At 41.8% G+C, this 13,089-nt stretch overlaps 1 protein-coding gene across 8 annotated transcripts in view; it reads left to right on the top strand.

Moving 5' to 3' along the window:
* The window catches only part of TSNARE1 (t-SNARE domain containing 1), a 686,859-nt gene that overhangs the window by 470,277 nt on the left and 203,493 nt on the right, over positions 1-13,089 (top strand). For 4 of the 8 annotated variants that reach the window (XM_026646872.1, XM_026646868.1, XM_026646877.1 and 1 more), the window contains exon 11: positions 2,028-2,110. The exons of the other annotated variants lie outside the window; for them this stretch is intronic. In XM_026646872.1, coding sequence (XP_026502657.1) covers positions 2,028-2,110 — 83 coding nt within the window. The remainder of the gene's footprint in view (positions 1-2,027; positions 2,111-13,089) is intronic. 8 annotated transcript variants of the gene reach the window in all.

The raw sequence follows: 13,089 nt of genomic DNA, 5'->3' as shown, positions 1-13,089 counted from the left end.
ACACTGTCTTATTTTCGGGGAAACAGGGTATGTGCTAAGTCACATTTAGCATCCTGTTATCTACCTTGACTCCTCAGAGTTGTGTTTTAGCATAAAGTAATTTCCCAGTGTAGACAAGCCCATATGGACAGCCATGGAAGCTGGGCACACATGTTAATTGCTATTTACCAAGCACTGATTAAATTCCCATAGCTGTACAGACATCAAGAGAGAGACACTCCCAGCCCCATACAGCTTTCTCTGCCCTGAAGAGCATGCTCAGGCACCACCGTGCTCTTCCCACCCCAACTCTTTGGTTTCAAATGGAAAGGACATGCTCTTTTTCCATTGTCTGTATGATAATCTACTGCTAGAGACTCCTGAAATACCTAGGCACTATGAGGTGACTTAACAGTGTCCAACAGAAGAGAGATCAGAGGTAGCACGGGATGGTAGTGGTTTTGAACGTGTGTGTGAGAGTGATTTAATGCAATTATTTTCTGCTAGCACTGAAAACAAAAGGGGGAGAAAATAATGTGTCATTCCAGCAGTATACTAAAATTAACATAAGACTGTAAGTGAACCCTTTGGGCTGATTGATAGATAGATAGAATCGTAATAGCTCTCATCTGTCCTTATAAAGGCAAATTTGATAGGTTTCTGGGCCAAATCCTGAGTTCATCATGCAGTTTTCACTCCATTCCCACTGATCATGCAAAAAAGAACCATTTGGTCAGAAACCAGTGACTTCAGTGAATCTCTGCACAGGCTCGGGCCTCTGTTGCCGGGTCAGGTCCTTGGTTAAAAACTGTTTGAGATGCTCAGGATTTGGCCATTAAATTATGGCATCTCAATTCTTAATAGCACTGCCCATAGAGTTTCTGCACTGCTAATACAGATACACGTATTCAAGAATGAAAAGAGTAGGACCTCCCCCCCAAGTTGTGATGAATGCTTTTGAGTAGGTGTCCACACATTAAACTCATTTCATTTTCTTTAAGGTATCATAAGTGCCCAAGTGTATTAGCAGCCTTACAAAATTGTTTCATTTACAAAACAGAATAAAACAAATCTTCTGAAAAGTATCTATGAGTGCATAACAGCATCTGAAAGCTCAGCTTTTCCCACGCCACAGAAATGTCCTTTTTTAATTTTCTCTGTTTTGAAAATAAAAGAATAAATTAATTAAACCAATTTTCTGTACCGAGGATCCATTCAATTACCATGTCACGTAAAGTCTTTCCACTGACTTTATGGAGAGTTGGATCAAGCCCTGAAATCTTAGTCCCAACTTTCTGCCTATAGTACTTTCCCCCAGGTGATTTATATATACCCAGTGGTCTGCTTTCTCCTCTGCAGTGCAAACATGCAACTCCCACTGAGACCAGTAGTCGCTGTGTGCGCGTCTCTGAGGGAACGATTTGGCTGCGACTGTGATGTTTCTATTTGATACACAATCTAACTCTTAATTGCAGCTTTTGCAACATAGATGTTGGTTTCTAAACACAGGACTGGTGTCCATTTAAAACATTGCTTTCTTTGACTGGCATGTATTGATTCCCCCCCCCCCCCCCCCCCAACTGGCTGCGCTCTGTAGTTATTAATCCTTCTTTTCCAAATGTTTTTTCTTCACTCAGAGGTAAAAAGTGAAGATCTTTATAGCAGGACAAATCAAGAAGCACAAACGTGATATACCTCCTGAATCCCATTTTAGAATGTAACTCCCATCCAGTGAGATTCCCAGTCATATAGAAGCCCTGATCCATTGGAGCCCATGGATTCTTTCCATTGGATCAGGCTCATAACCTTTCCATTTTGTATGATATTCACCAGCTACTCTGCCTCTGGGATGATTTAGGCTCTTTCTTTTTGCCAAATTTTGGGTGGCCCTTATGGGCACCCCCTCGCTTTCCGAACTTGCAAACAAAAGGATGTGTCGCTCTTTCCTGTTTGTTCATGCCCCCCGTTAAATTACTGCATTGTTGTTGGTGTGAATTATTCCTTTAGCTTTGTACCATGTAATTACCTTCTATTATCTTAATTTACAGATAGTATTGAAGCCAACATTGAGACTGCATCTTCTAATGTAGAATCAGCCAATGAGCAGTTGGCTAAAGCCAGTCAGCACCAAGTAAGTTGGTCTAAAAAATCCTATAGATACATTCAGTAGCATTAATTAAAATAAAACAGTTGAAAGCTGTTTTATTTCCATGAGCACATGGCACAAACTCTGCTGTGTTCTTGCACTACCTGGAAGTATAATAAAGAGTAGTCTAAGTGAAAGCTAAAGTCTTTCATATGATTAACGGACTAGTGTTGGCAACTTGGATTTGGAGTAGTCATTTAGAGATTTGCATATTAAAGAGACATTTCCCAGTAGGAAACCGAGCAATTAGCTACTGTTGTTCTTGGAAGGATGGCATAAAAAGTGCATCATTTAAGCATATATGTTCTTCTTACTGGAATGTTTCCCTATAATCAAGCAACTGAGTGTTGCCAGCAGACAAGATGCAGTTGGTAAATAATGGATAAAGAAATGGTTTTCAGCACTTTTTAAGGCAATTTTCATTTTGTTTTCATCAGAGCAAGAGTAAATTACACTAAAAAAGTTAGTCTTGTTCGAAAATAGCTGGACCAAAAAGAACAGCTTTACTTTTTGAGGTCAATACTTTATAGGCATGAAGACAGGGGGAAAAAAATCCCAAATCCATTCAAGCTTCATTATTACTTACATTGGATTAGTCAGACCAAAAGTTGTTAAGATAAACTTTGTTTTTCTGAAACGTAAATGTATTAAAGCCCAAAGTTAGTTGCTTGTATCCAAACTTGTAGGCATTTTTATGAAAAAATATAGCTTAGATTACATGTGAGTGAACAGAACCTTCTCTTTGCTAATTAATGTAGGGCATAATTCTGAAGATCTTACTCAGCAAAACTCATTGGGAGTTTTGCCCAACTAGAGACTGCAGGGTTCTGTTCACAGGCGATGAAATAGCATGCTTTTTAAAGTCTGCCCTGATTGTCTGATTATAGGTTCTGTAGGTGATTAAGCACGTAATAATAATGTCTGTTCAGGCAGAAGCATTTCTGTGGAACATTGGCATGACCTAAATCTATAGAGGGGGAACACTGAATATATGTTTGGGGCAGAAGCACACATTTATGCACAAATCTCTCAGTCAATAATGTATTATAGGCAATGTTGTGGTTGGAATAAATTGGGTATGTTCATGAATTACCCCACATGCCTGGAACAACCCAAGATTACTGCACTCTGCTTAACAGAATTTCCCTGTCAACAAACTTTAGATACGATCCATGGGATTGTACTCTGGCCTCTTTGTAGAGTCTGCATTCCAGATCCCTCAAGTTCATAGCATAGTGAACAGAATATCCTGTATGGATAATACTATGCCAAACTAAACCACCGTTTTACATACTTAGTGTTGGACGTTTATAAATACATACTTGAGACGGACCGATGAGCTGGATGACTTTGTAGACCACTTGGCTTGAAAGGGGCTGCACTGGTTGGAATGTCACACCCTTTAAAGCCATTAGCTTTCCTTGCGCTGCTCTACTCTATCTCTCTGTGTAGCTCCCTTGCCATTGTATATTGCTATTACCCACACTCCATGGCATGTTGGGGTTCTCCTATAAATGCAGGCTGGCTTACATGCATTTGTTACGTATCTCTTCTTTATGAATGTGTTGAAGTATTTGAGTTTGAGACCGACTGTAGTCCTTAATAAAGGGATTTCTGTTGGGAATAAAGTTAAAGTGATGGGTTACTTAGCATAGTGTTCAAACAGAGCATAGAACAGTAGCTTCAGCAATGCAACATGGACCACTGGCCGCAACCCAGACATGACCATAACAAAGCATAAGCAAATAGCTTTTCTTTAACTCTTACAAAATAGTTTTCAGCCAGTGATAAAAATATTTAAACAAATACAAGTATGCTCCGGCTAAGCAACTTTGCTTGGTACTTTACTTTTGCAACTGTCTTCCCCTCAGCCCAAGATATCTGTGCTGACAGCAGCATTTTGCTTCTCTGCTGTGACTCCCCCCATCCTCCCTCCCATCTGTCTATTTATCTATATGGAGGAAACTGGAAATTTCTCATTACATAAAACCCATGCGAGAAACACACTGTAGCTTATCTTCAATGGCTTTGCGGCCTCCCCTGTTTGCATTTGTGCTTGGAGACTTGTTCAATTTGCCACAGATGTACTTGCGGAAGAGGGGCATCTGCTTCATAATATGTGTGTGTATGTATGAACACAGCCCTGTGTACGTAAGTGTACTTGAATAATAATGTATCTCTTTAGTAGCAGAAAAGATTAGCTGGTCCAGTGGTTAGGGCACTATCTTAAGACTTGGGTTCCAGGTGTGGGTTCAAGTCCCAGCTCCCCAACAGATTTTCTGAGAGACCTTGGACAAGTCATTTAGGCCCAGATTTTTAAAGTCTTTAGGCATTGCCTAAATCCTTTTAGAAAACTGGAATTATACTCCTAAATCAGCTAGGTGTTGTAATGCTGAGTGCAGCAACACCTAAATACTTTTACAAACAATCTGGGCCTTAGACTCTCTATTTCTCAGTTCCTCAGCTGTAAAGCAGGGAAAATAGCACTTTCCCACCTCATATTGTGAAGATAAATATTTTAAAATTTTGAAGTGGTCAGATATTATGGTGACAGGGGCCCATATGTCTACCGTAGATAGAGGTTAATACACATACTCTCTGTATCTATCCAGGAGTTAAATGAAGAGAAATAATATCTTAATAGTGTGTCTTGAACCCTTGGCAGCTGCTGTAAATCTCTATAGCTCCATTGACTTTTGATTTACAGCGGTTGAGATCTGGCCCGCTGTATCTGAACTACGAGCAGGGGAAGTGGTGGGTGAATTTCTACTGACCATGATATTATGAGTGAAAGAGGTGCTACGTTAGCCCAGAGGCATAACCGAGTTAATTATTTTAGTGAGGATGTTCAGTGCCCTAGTATAAATGTTTGTTCAGCATTGGACAAGCTTAACCTTCATAGTGGACCACAAACTGAATATAAGTTGTCAATATGATGTAGCTGCAAAAAATGCTAATATGATTCTGGGATGTATTAACAAGCGTGTTGTTTGTAAGACACAGGCGGTAATTATCCCGCACTACTCGGTACCAGTAAGGCCCCAGCTGGAGTACTGTGTCCAATTCTAGGTACCACACTTTAGGAAAGATGTGGACAAATTGGAAAGAGTCCAGAGGAGAGCAACAAAAATGATCAAAGGTTTAGAAAACCTGACCTGTGAGGAAGGTTAAAAAAACTGGACATGTTTAGCCTTGAGAAAAGAAGACTAAGAGGGGAACCTGATAACAGTCTTCCAATATGTTAAGGGTTGTTATAAAAAGGACAATGATCAAATGTTCTCCATGTCCACTGAAGGTAGGACAAAAAGTAAAGGGCTTAATCTGCAGCAAGGAAGATTTAGGTTAAATATTAGGAAAAACTTTCTAACTCTAAGGGTAGTCAAGCTCTGGAATGGGCTTTCAAGGGAAGTCATGGAGTCCCCATCCCTGGAAGCATTTAAAAACAAGTTGAACAAACACCTTTCAGGGATGTTCTAAGTTTACTTGGTCCTTCTATAGCACAAGGAGCTGGACTTGATGACTTCTCGAGGTCTCTTCCAGCCCAATGTTGCTATGAAGCTATTATTCTAGAGACCCAAAGGGTAACAAGAAAACATTCTGCAAATACATTAGAAACAAGGGGAAGACCAAGGACAGGATAGATCTGTTACTCAATGAGGGGAGTGGGGGAACAATACAAGAAAATGTAGAAATGGCAGACGTGCTAAATGACTTTTTTGTTTCAGTTTTCACAAAAAGGTTAGTAGCAATTGGATGTCTAACAGTGAATGCCAGTGAAAATGTGGTAGGATCAGAGGCCAAAATAGGGAAAGAACAAGTTAAAAATGACTAAGACAAGTTAGATGTCTTCGAGTCACGAGGGCCTAATGAAATACATCCTAGAATACTCACGGAGCTGACTGAAGAGATAGCTGAACCATTAGCGATTAATCATGGAAGACGGGAGATTCCAGAGGACTGGAAAAGGGGAAATATAGTGCCAATCTCTAAAAAGTGAAATCAGGGCCAGCTCCAGGGTTTTGGCCGCCCCAAGCAGCCAAACAAAAAAAAACAAAACAAAACAAGCTGCGATCGCAATCGCGATCTGCGGCGGCAATTCGGCGGAAGGTCCTTCGCTCCGAGCAGGAGTGAGGGACCGTCCGCCGAATTGCCGCCGAACAGCTGGACGTGCCGCCCCTCTCCGGAGTGGCCGCCCCAAGCACTTGCTTGGTAAGCTGGTGCCTGGAGCCGGCCCTGAGTGAAATTACAGACCAATCAGCTTAACTTCAGTACCTGGAAAGATAATGGAGCAATAATTAAGCAATCAATTTGCAAACACCTAGAAGATAATACAGTGATAAGTAACAGTCAGCACAGATTTGTCAAGAACAAATTATGTCAAACCAACCTTCTAGCATTCTTTGACAGGGTAACAAGCCTAGTGGATAATGGGGAAGTGGCAGATGTGTTATAACTTGAATTTAGTAAGGCTTTTGATACTGTCTTGCATGACCTTCTCATAAACAAACTAGAGAAATACAACCTAGATGGAGCTACTACTATAAGGTGGGTGCACAGCTGCTTGGAAAACCATTTCCAGAGTTATCAGTGGTTCACAGTCAAGCTGGAAGGGCATATTGAGTGGTGCCCAGCAGGGATCAGTTCTGGGTCTGGTTCTGTTCAATATCTTCATCAATGATTTAGATAATAAGCTTATAAAGTTTGCAAACAATACCAAGCTGGGATTGGTTGCAAGTGCTTTGGAGGATAGGATTAAAAGTCAAAATGATCTGGACAAACTGGGGAAATGATCTGAAGTAACTCCACTTAGGAAGGAACAGTCAGTTACACACATACAAAATGCGAAATGACAGCCTAGGAAGGAGTACTGCGGAAAGGGATCTGCAGGTCTTAGTGGATCAGAAGCTAAATAGGAGTCAACAGTGTAATACTTGCAAAAAAAGCAAACATCATTCTGGGATGTATTAGCAGGAGTGTTGTAAGCAAGACACAAGAAGTAATTCTTCTGCTCTACTCCGCGCTGATTAGGCCTCAACTGGAGTATTGTGTCCAGTTCTGGGTGCCACATTTCAGAAAAGATGTTGACAAATTGGAGAAAGTCCAGAGAAGAGCAACAAAATTGATTAAAGGTCTAGAAAACATGACTTAGAGAGAAGATTGAAAAAATTGGATTTGTTTGGTCTGGAGAAGAGAAGACTGAGGGGGGGACATGATAACAGTTTTCAGGGACATAAAAAGTTGTTACAAGGAGGAGGGAGAAAAATTGTTCTCTTTAACCTCTGAGGATAGGACAAGAAGCAATGAGCTTAAATTGCAGCAAGGGAGGTTTAAGTTTAGGAAAAACTTCCTAACTATCAGGGTGGTTAAGGACTGGAATAAATTGCCTGGGGAGGTTGTAGAATCTCCATCGTTGAAGATCTTTAAGAACAGGCTATACAAACACCTGTCAGGGATGGTCTATATCAAGAGTTTTTCAAACCTTGGGTCATGACCCACTAGTGGGTCACGGCATGTAAGGAGCAGGTTGCCTTGCTCTGGTCAGCACCGCCGACCAGGCCGTTAAAAGTCCCGTCGGCAGCGCTGCCCAGCTAAGGCAGGATAGTGCCTACCTTTTCTGACACCAGAAGTGGCCAGCAGCAGGTCTGGCTTCTAGGCAGGGGGGCCACAGAGCTCTGCGCGCTGCCCCCGCCCCGAGCAACCGGCCAATGGGATTTGGGGGAGCGGTGCCTGCAGGCGAGAGTCACACGGAGCTGCTTGCGCGCCTCCGCCTAGGAGCCAGACCTGCTCCTGGCCATTTCCAGGGTGCAGCGTGGTTCACGGTGCACCCCAGCTGCGCTGCTGACCGGGAGCCACCGGAGGTAAGTCCGCACCCCAACCCCGTGCCCCAATCCCCTGCCCCAGCCCTGAGCCCTTCCAAACCTGGGACCCCTTCCTGCACCCCAACCCCCTCATCCCCAGCCCCACCCCTGAGCCTACACCCCCAGCCCAGAGCCCTGACCCCCTCCCGCACCCCAACCCCCTGTCCCAGCCCTGAGCCCCCCCAACCCAGAACCCCTACTGTACCCCAAACGCCTCAGCCCCAGCCCAGAGCCCTGATCCCCTCCAACACCCCAACCTCCTGCCTTCCCACACCCTGAACCCCTCATTCCCAGCCCCACCCTGCAGCCCTCACCCCAACCCTCTGCCCCAGCCCTGAGCCCCTCCCACACCCCAAACCCCTCATCCCCAGCTCCAGGGGGTCACGGGCATCAACAATTTTCTTCAACTGGGTCCCCAGAAAAAAAGTTTGAAAATCACTGGTCTGGATAATACATAGTCCTGCCTTGAGTGCAGGAGACTGGACTAGAAGACTCTCGAGGTCCCTTCCGGTCCTACGATTCTATGATTGCTTCCATTTCTTTTTATTATGTGCTAATTATTAGTTGCCTTAAATTTATTTTTCTGACAGATGACTAGAGCACAATCTAGGTCATTTAATCCTGTCATTCTCTGAATTAAAATGAAGGAGATAAAATGCTGAGGGTGTCATAAGTGTTAGTCATTATGATCAATGCAACATAGGGTCACATTTCCACATGAGGTCCTCTGACTTCACTCCTGATCACCGGAGGCTGGCTTTTCTCATCTTCACTGGTATTACGAAACTGAGATTGGTGTGGGCCTGAAATGATATTCCAATGCCCTGGACTACCACACCATGCTTTTCACTTACAGGAATGCTCTGTATCTTTTTTGGGTTATTTGATAGAGACAGATCTATCAGTGGATCTGGAGGCTACCAATGAAGGGCTGGCTTCAGCATGTGCAAAAATAGCTACTTTGGATTTTTTTATGTTCTCTTTTTTGTCAAACAGAGGTACAGCAGGGTAAATAAAAAAGTTCCACTAGTTTGTTCTGAGCTCCAGTTTTACCTTCTCAGATTCTTGAAGTCCCTTGGCATTTTGAACCTCACAATGCAATTCATGGTTACTCATCATAGAATCTCAGGGTTGGAAGCCTCAGGAGATCATCTAGTCCAACCCCCTGCTCCAAGCAGGACCAACACCAACTAAATCATTTGTTCTGATAAAGGAGTGCTACTGTTCTGAAATTTGTAGGGCAGTCTTGATTTCTATAGATTTGTCCTTGGAACCTTATTTACCAAGCACATCATTCGTCCCAAATTTATTTTGTGCATACTATGATGATGTAGTGCCATGATGCAATGGCATTGCATCTTAATCCATGAGACTGCATTATGATATGCTGAGAAGTCACTGCAAATTGATGCCACATCATTGTTCAATGCAATGTGAATGTAACACACTAACACAACACGATTACTTTGTCTCATGGGAATACAAGAGTAGAAGTGCTTGCAGGTCAGAATCCTAACTGATGAGTAATGGCAGAGAAGTGGTAACTAATTTCTTGTGGGTTATTGCTTAGATATGTGTGTCTGGAGAATGAATATGGCTGAACATGCTTCTCGTTTTAGTAATTAGCACTGATTGAAAGTTTTATTTGGGGGATTTTAAAGCTGTTCTGTAGCGATTCTGTCTATGAATGTAATGGGAGCTAAATAAAAAGTTGTAACGGGGACTCAAAGCATTGCAAAGGTTCTAAGCAAACTACATTAAAACAGTGATTTTTTTTTTAATTTTACAGATAAGCCTTTGTTTGAACCCCTTCCCCAGAAGTAGAAACAAAACTTTCCTACCAGCCAAAATTCCCATGGTCCCAAGTCATGACAGTCCCTTCACAAATAAATAAACCTCCCAAAATGTACTGAATCGCTAATTCATGGATTTGTTCCTTCATGTCTTGCTTATTCTAACTGCATCCTTTGTGTTCTCCCAGCAGCTCTCCCATCATAACTACTTTCTGTTCTCCAAGCTGAAGCATTACTTCTCTGTACACACTAACACTAACCAGCCCCTTTCAAAAACCTCCACCCCCCATCCCCCCATCCACTTCCATAAGCATATATAACTGATCTCCTCACTTTCCAGCTCTTCATTCCTCTTACATCTCATTCTCTTGATCTCCTCTTCTTCTACCATCTTATCTCGCTCCCAATATCCCTACATCTTCCTTCTCCTCTACCAATTCTGGACTTTTCTCAATCCCCCATCCCCATTTTTTTCATTTTCAGGGTTCACCCTTTGCTGCCATCATCACAGCTACCTTGAACAGTCTGTTCACTTGCATTGATCCTACTAATTTGTTTGTCCCATGCAGGTCAAAATCCACCTCGTCAGGATGCCTATATTCATGCTCTATGGTCTACTTCCCCACTTACTCACAGGAGTCCTTTCTAACCTTTTATTTTATTTAAAGTGAATTTAGTAATGTTGTATTGCACCACTGTGGGTTCAGCTCTGGTGGCAACAGTTTCCAGCTTAGCAGAGTGAAAGTCACCTCTGCTACTTGCTTCAGATTTAGGGTCTCTAGGAACACACAAAGACATACACATACATTGACAAGTACAAGGTCTAGTTTGTTTTATCAATTTTGTTAAAGTTACAATTCAGGTTATGAGTACCCAAGCATATAGAAATCCTATAAAGACCTATGCACAAGTTAGAAATATAGTCATACTCACATCCTCAATGATATTGTTAAGGTTTGATGGCTGCCTTGCCAATTGATCATCAGTAGAGGGATGGCTCTTGCTGGAGTTTTCCCATAGGGAACTCATTTTACCCAATCTGGGAAACCTCTTTTCTCTTATGATTCTGACTACACCTAACACGCTGTGCATGTGACTTGTACTCAAAATTACTCTTACAGTTAATTTTTCGCAATACCACTCATTGGTACATCTCTTCCCATAAACTTGTGTCATAGGGTCATTCTTTGGTCACTTACTTATATCAGCATTTCTTAAGCCTATTGCCTAGTATGGCTAAGCTAAAACGTACAGGCCCGAGCCTGTAGGCCTTGTGTTTCTGCCCTACTTACCTAGATACCTAATGCATACTTATCCCTTCTGACTACTGATCAATCTATTATTCTATAGTCCTACAACTTAAATCTATTTAGTAGACAAGTATTATATATGACATAGCATGTTAGTTAATCATAACATCATACAACACACAATAAATGAATGATAAAATGAAGTAATGGGCTACACCTTCATGCCACTCCTTGTCCACTGTTCCTGCTGACTCTCATCCTTCTTTATTGTAGCAATATCCTGTGAACTTGCAAGGTATTGTGGTATGAACAATGCCTTTTACAATTAAACTGTATTGTGCTTAACTTCCAATGACAAATAGGCTGCTGCAGGTGGTTCTGCTAAAAAGTGTGCTTTCTTTTCTGCCTGCTCCAGTGGCCGCATATGAAAGGCAGGCTGAGATTACAGATTGGAGAGTGTTTTATTCTGAAGCAGCTTCTGTCTGTATGTGTGTTTTATTTTATTGTAAATGCGGCCCATTACAAAACAGCTGCTTACCATGGGAAATGGTATTCGAGTCCGCTGCAGTCCAAGTGATAAATGAGATGAGTGAATGCAGGAATTTAACCTCAGCAAGGTCTGAGCCATAACATTTATTTAAACCCATCTTTTCCTCTAAACAATGGATCTGTGTGATCAAATATTTATTGGGATAAGGTTTGTTTAGGGCTTTCAGATGGATGCTTGTGAGTGCTAAGGGGCTGTTTTGCAGAAGAATTCTGATAACATCTAAGCATCTCTTCATTCGGATTATCAGGGGAGATGATTTCTGTAGCTCGGTGTTAGTTTAATCATCTTAATTTTTGAATCCTGGCCAGTGGTTTGTTTACAAGAAACAAAATTTGTCCATCACGTGTTTTGGCCCAAATGATTCTATGTTTTCATGAGAGAAATGTACTATATAGATCAGGGGTAGGCAACCTATGGCACGTGTGCCAAAGGCGCCACTCGAGCTGATTTTCAGTGGCACTCAGTGGTCCTGGCCACCGGTCCAGGGGGCTCTGCATTTTAATTTAATTTTAAATGAAGCTTCTTAAACATTTTAAAAACCTTATTTACTTTACATACAACAATAGTTTAGTTCTATATTATAGACTTATAGAAAGAGACCTTCTAAAAACGTTAAAATGTATGACTGGCATGCGAAACCTTAAATCAGAGTGAATAAATGAAGACTCAGCACACCACTTCTGAAAGGTTGCCGACCCCTGATATAGATTGTATGGCAGGACATGTCAATGAGGCAGAGTCTGTTACATAAGGCCAAGAGTGAATTCAGCTTGATGCATACTGGGCATAACAACATCAGGATGCAATAGCTTTACATAAACTAAATTTATCATGGTTGCATATTTAGGAACATAACTTTTTGTAAGGAATGGTCATGCCATAAGCATCTAGTAGAGATAGCAAACCAACCAGACAGCTGCAGGAAACAGGTGGCTTAGTAAAGTTAGGTCTGTTGACAAGGCCATAGTGAAGTCATGATCTCCTCAGTAAGGGGGGATTCTTTGTTTAAAATATCAGACCAGACATTCTTCATTATATTTAGACTGAACCATTTGACTTGAAGGGAATTATAGACAATATTGTCAATCTGACTCAGAACTAGAGCATTTGTGGAGTTCATGTGAGTATCCCTGCTGCTGATAGGAGTTCAGCGTTTATGCAGTATGATGTCTTATACCTCTGTGAATGGGTGTGTGGTACATGTCCACATGTGTGGGTGAACGTTTTTCCACCTGGATATTTATGTTCAATATACTGACTAAGCCCCTGACCCTACTTTGCTTGTCTGATGTGTCCAGGTGGTATGGATAGAGTACTCATTAGCTGAGGTTACGCTGCCAACTCATCTTTCCTGGCAACAAACTATGGCCCGTTGAAGTGCTTTCCTAAGCAGCTGAAAGTTTCTTTTTTTGTTATTGGGCAACTACAGGATATAATTTGGAGAGCCCCGTTCTTAAAATCATCTCAAACATTCATGGGAGTGCTTTATTTTAAAAATAAACCCATGAACTGT

Source organism: Terrapene carolina, unplaced genomic scaffold (assembly GCF_002925995.2).
Source record: "Terrapene carolina triunguis isolate 2854851 unplaced genomic scaffold, T_m_triunguis-2.0 Scaffold58, whole genome shotgun sequence".
In the NCBI taxonomy this organism is placed as follows: Eukaryota; Metazoa; Chordata; order Testudines; family Emydidae; genus Terrapene; species Terrapene triunguis.
Note: the sequence above shows the minus strand (reverse complement) of the source record. Positions and strands in the feature narration are given on the sequence as shown.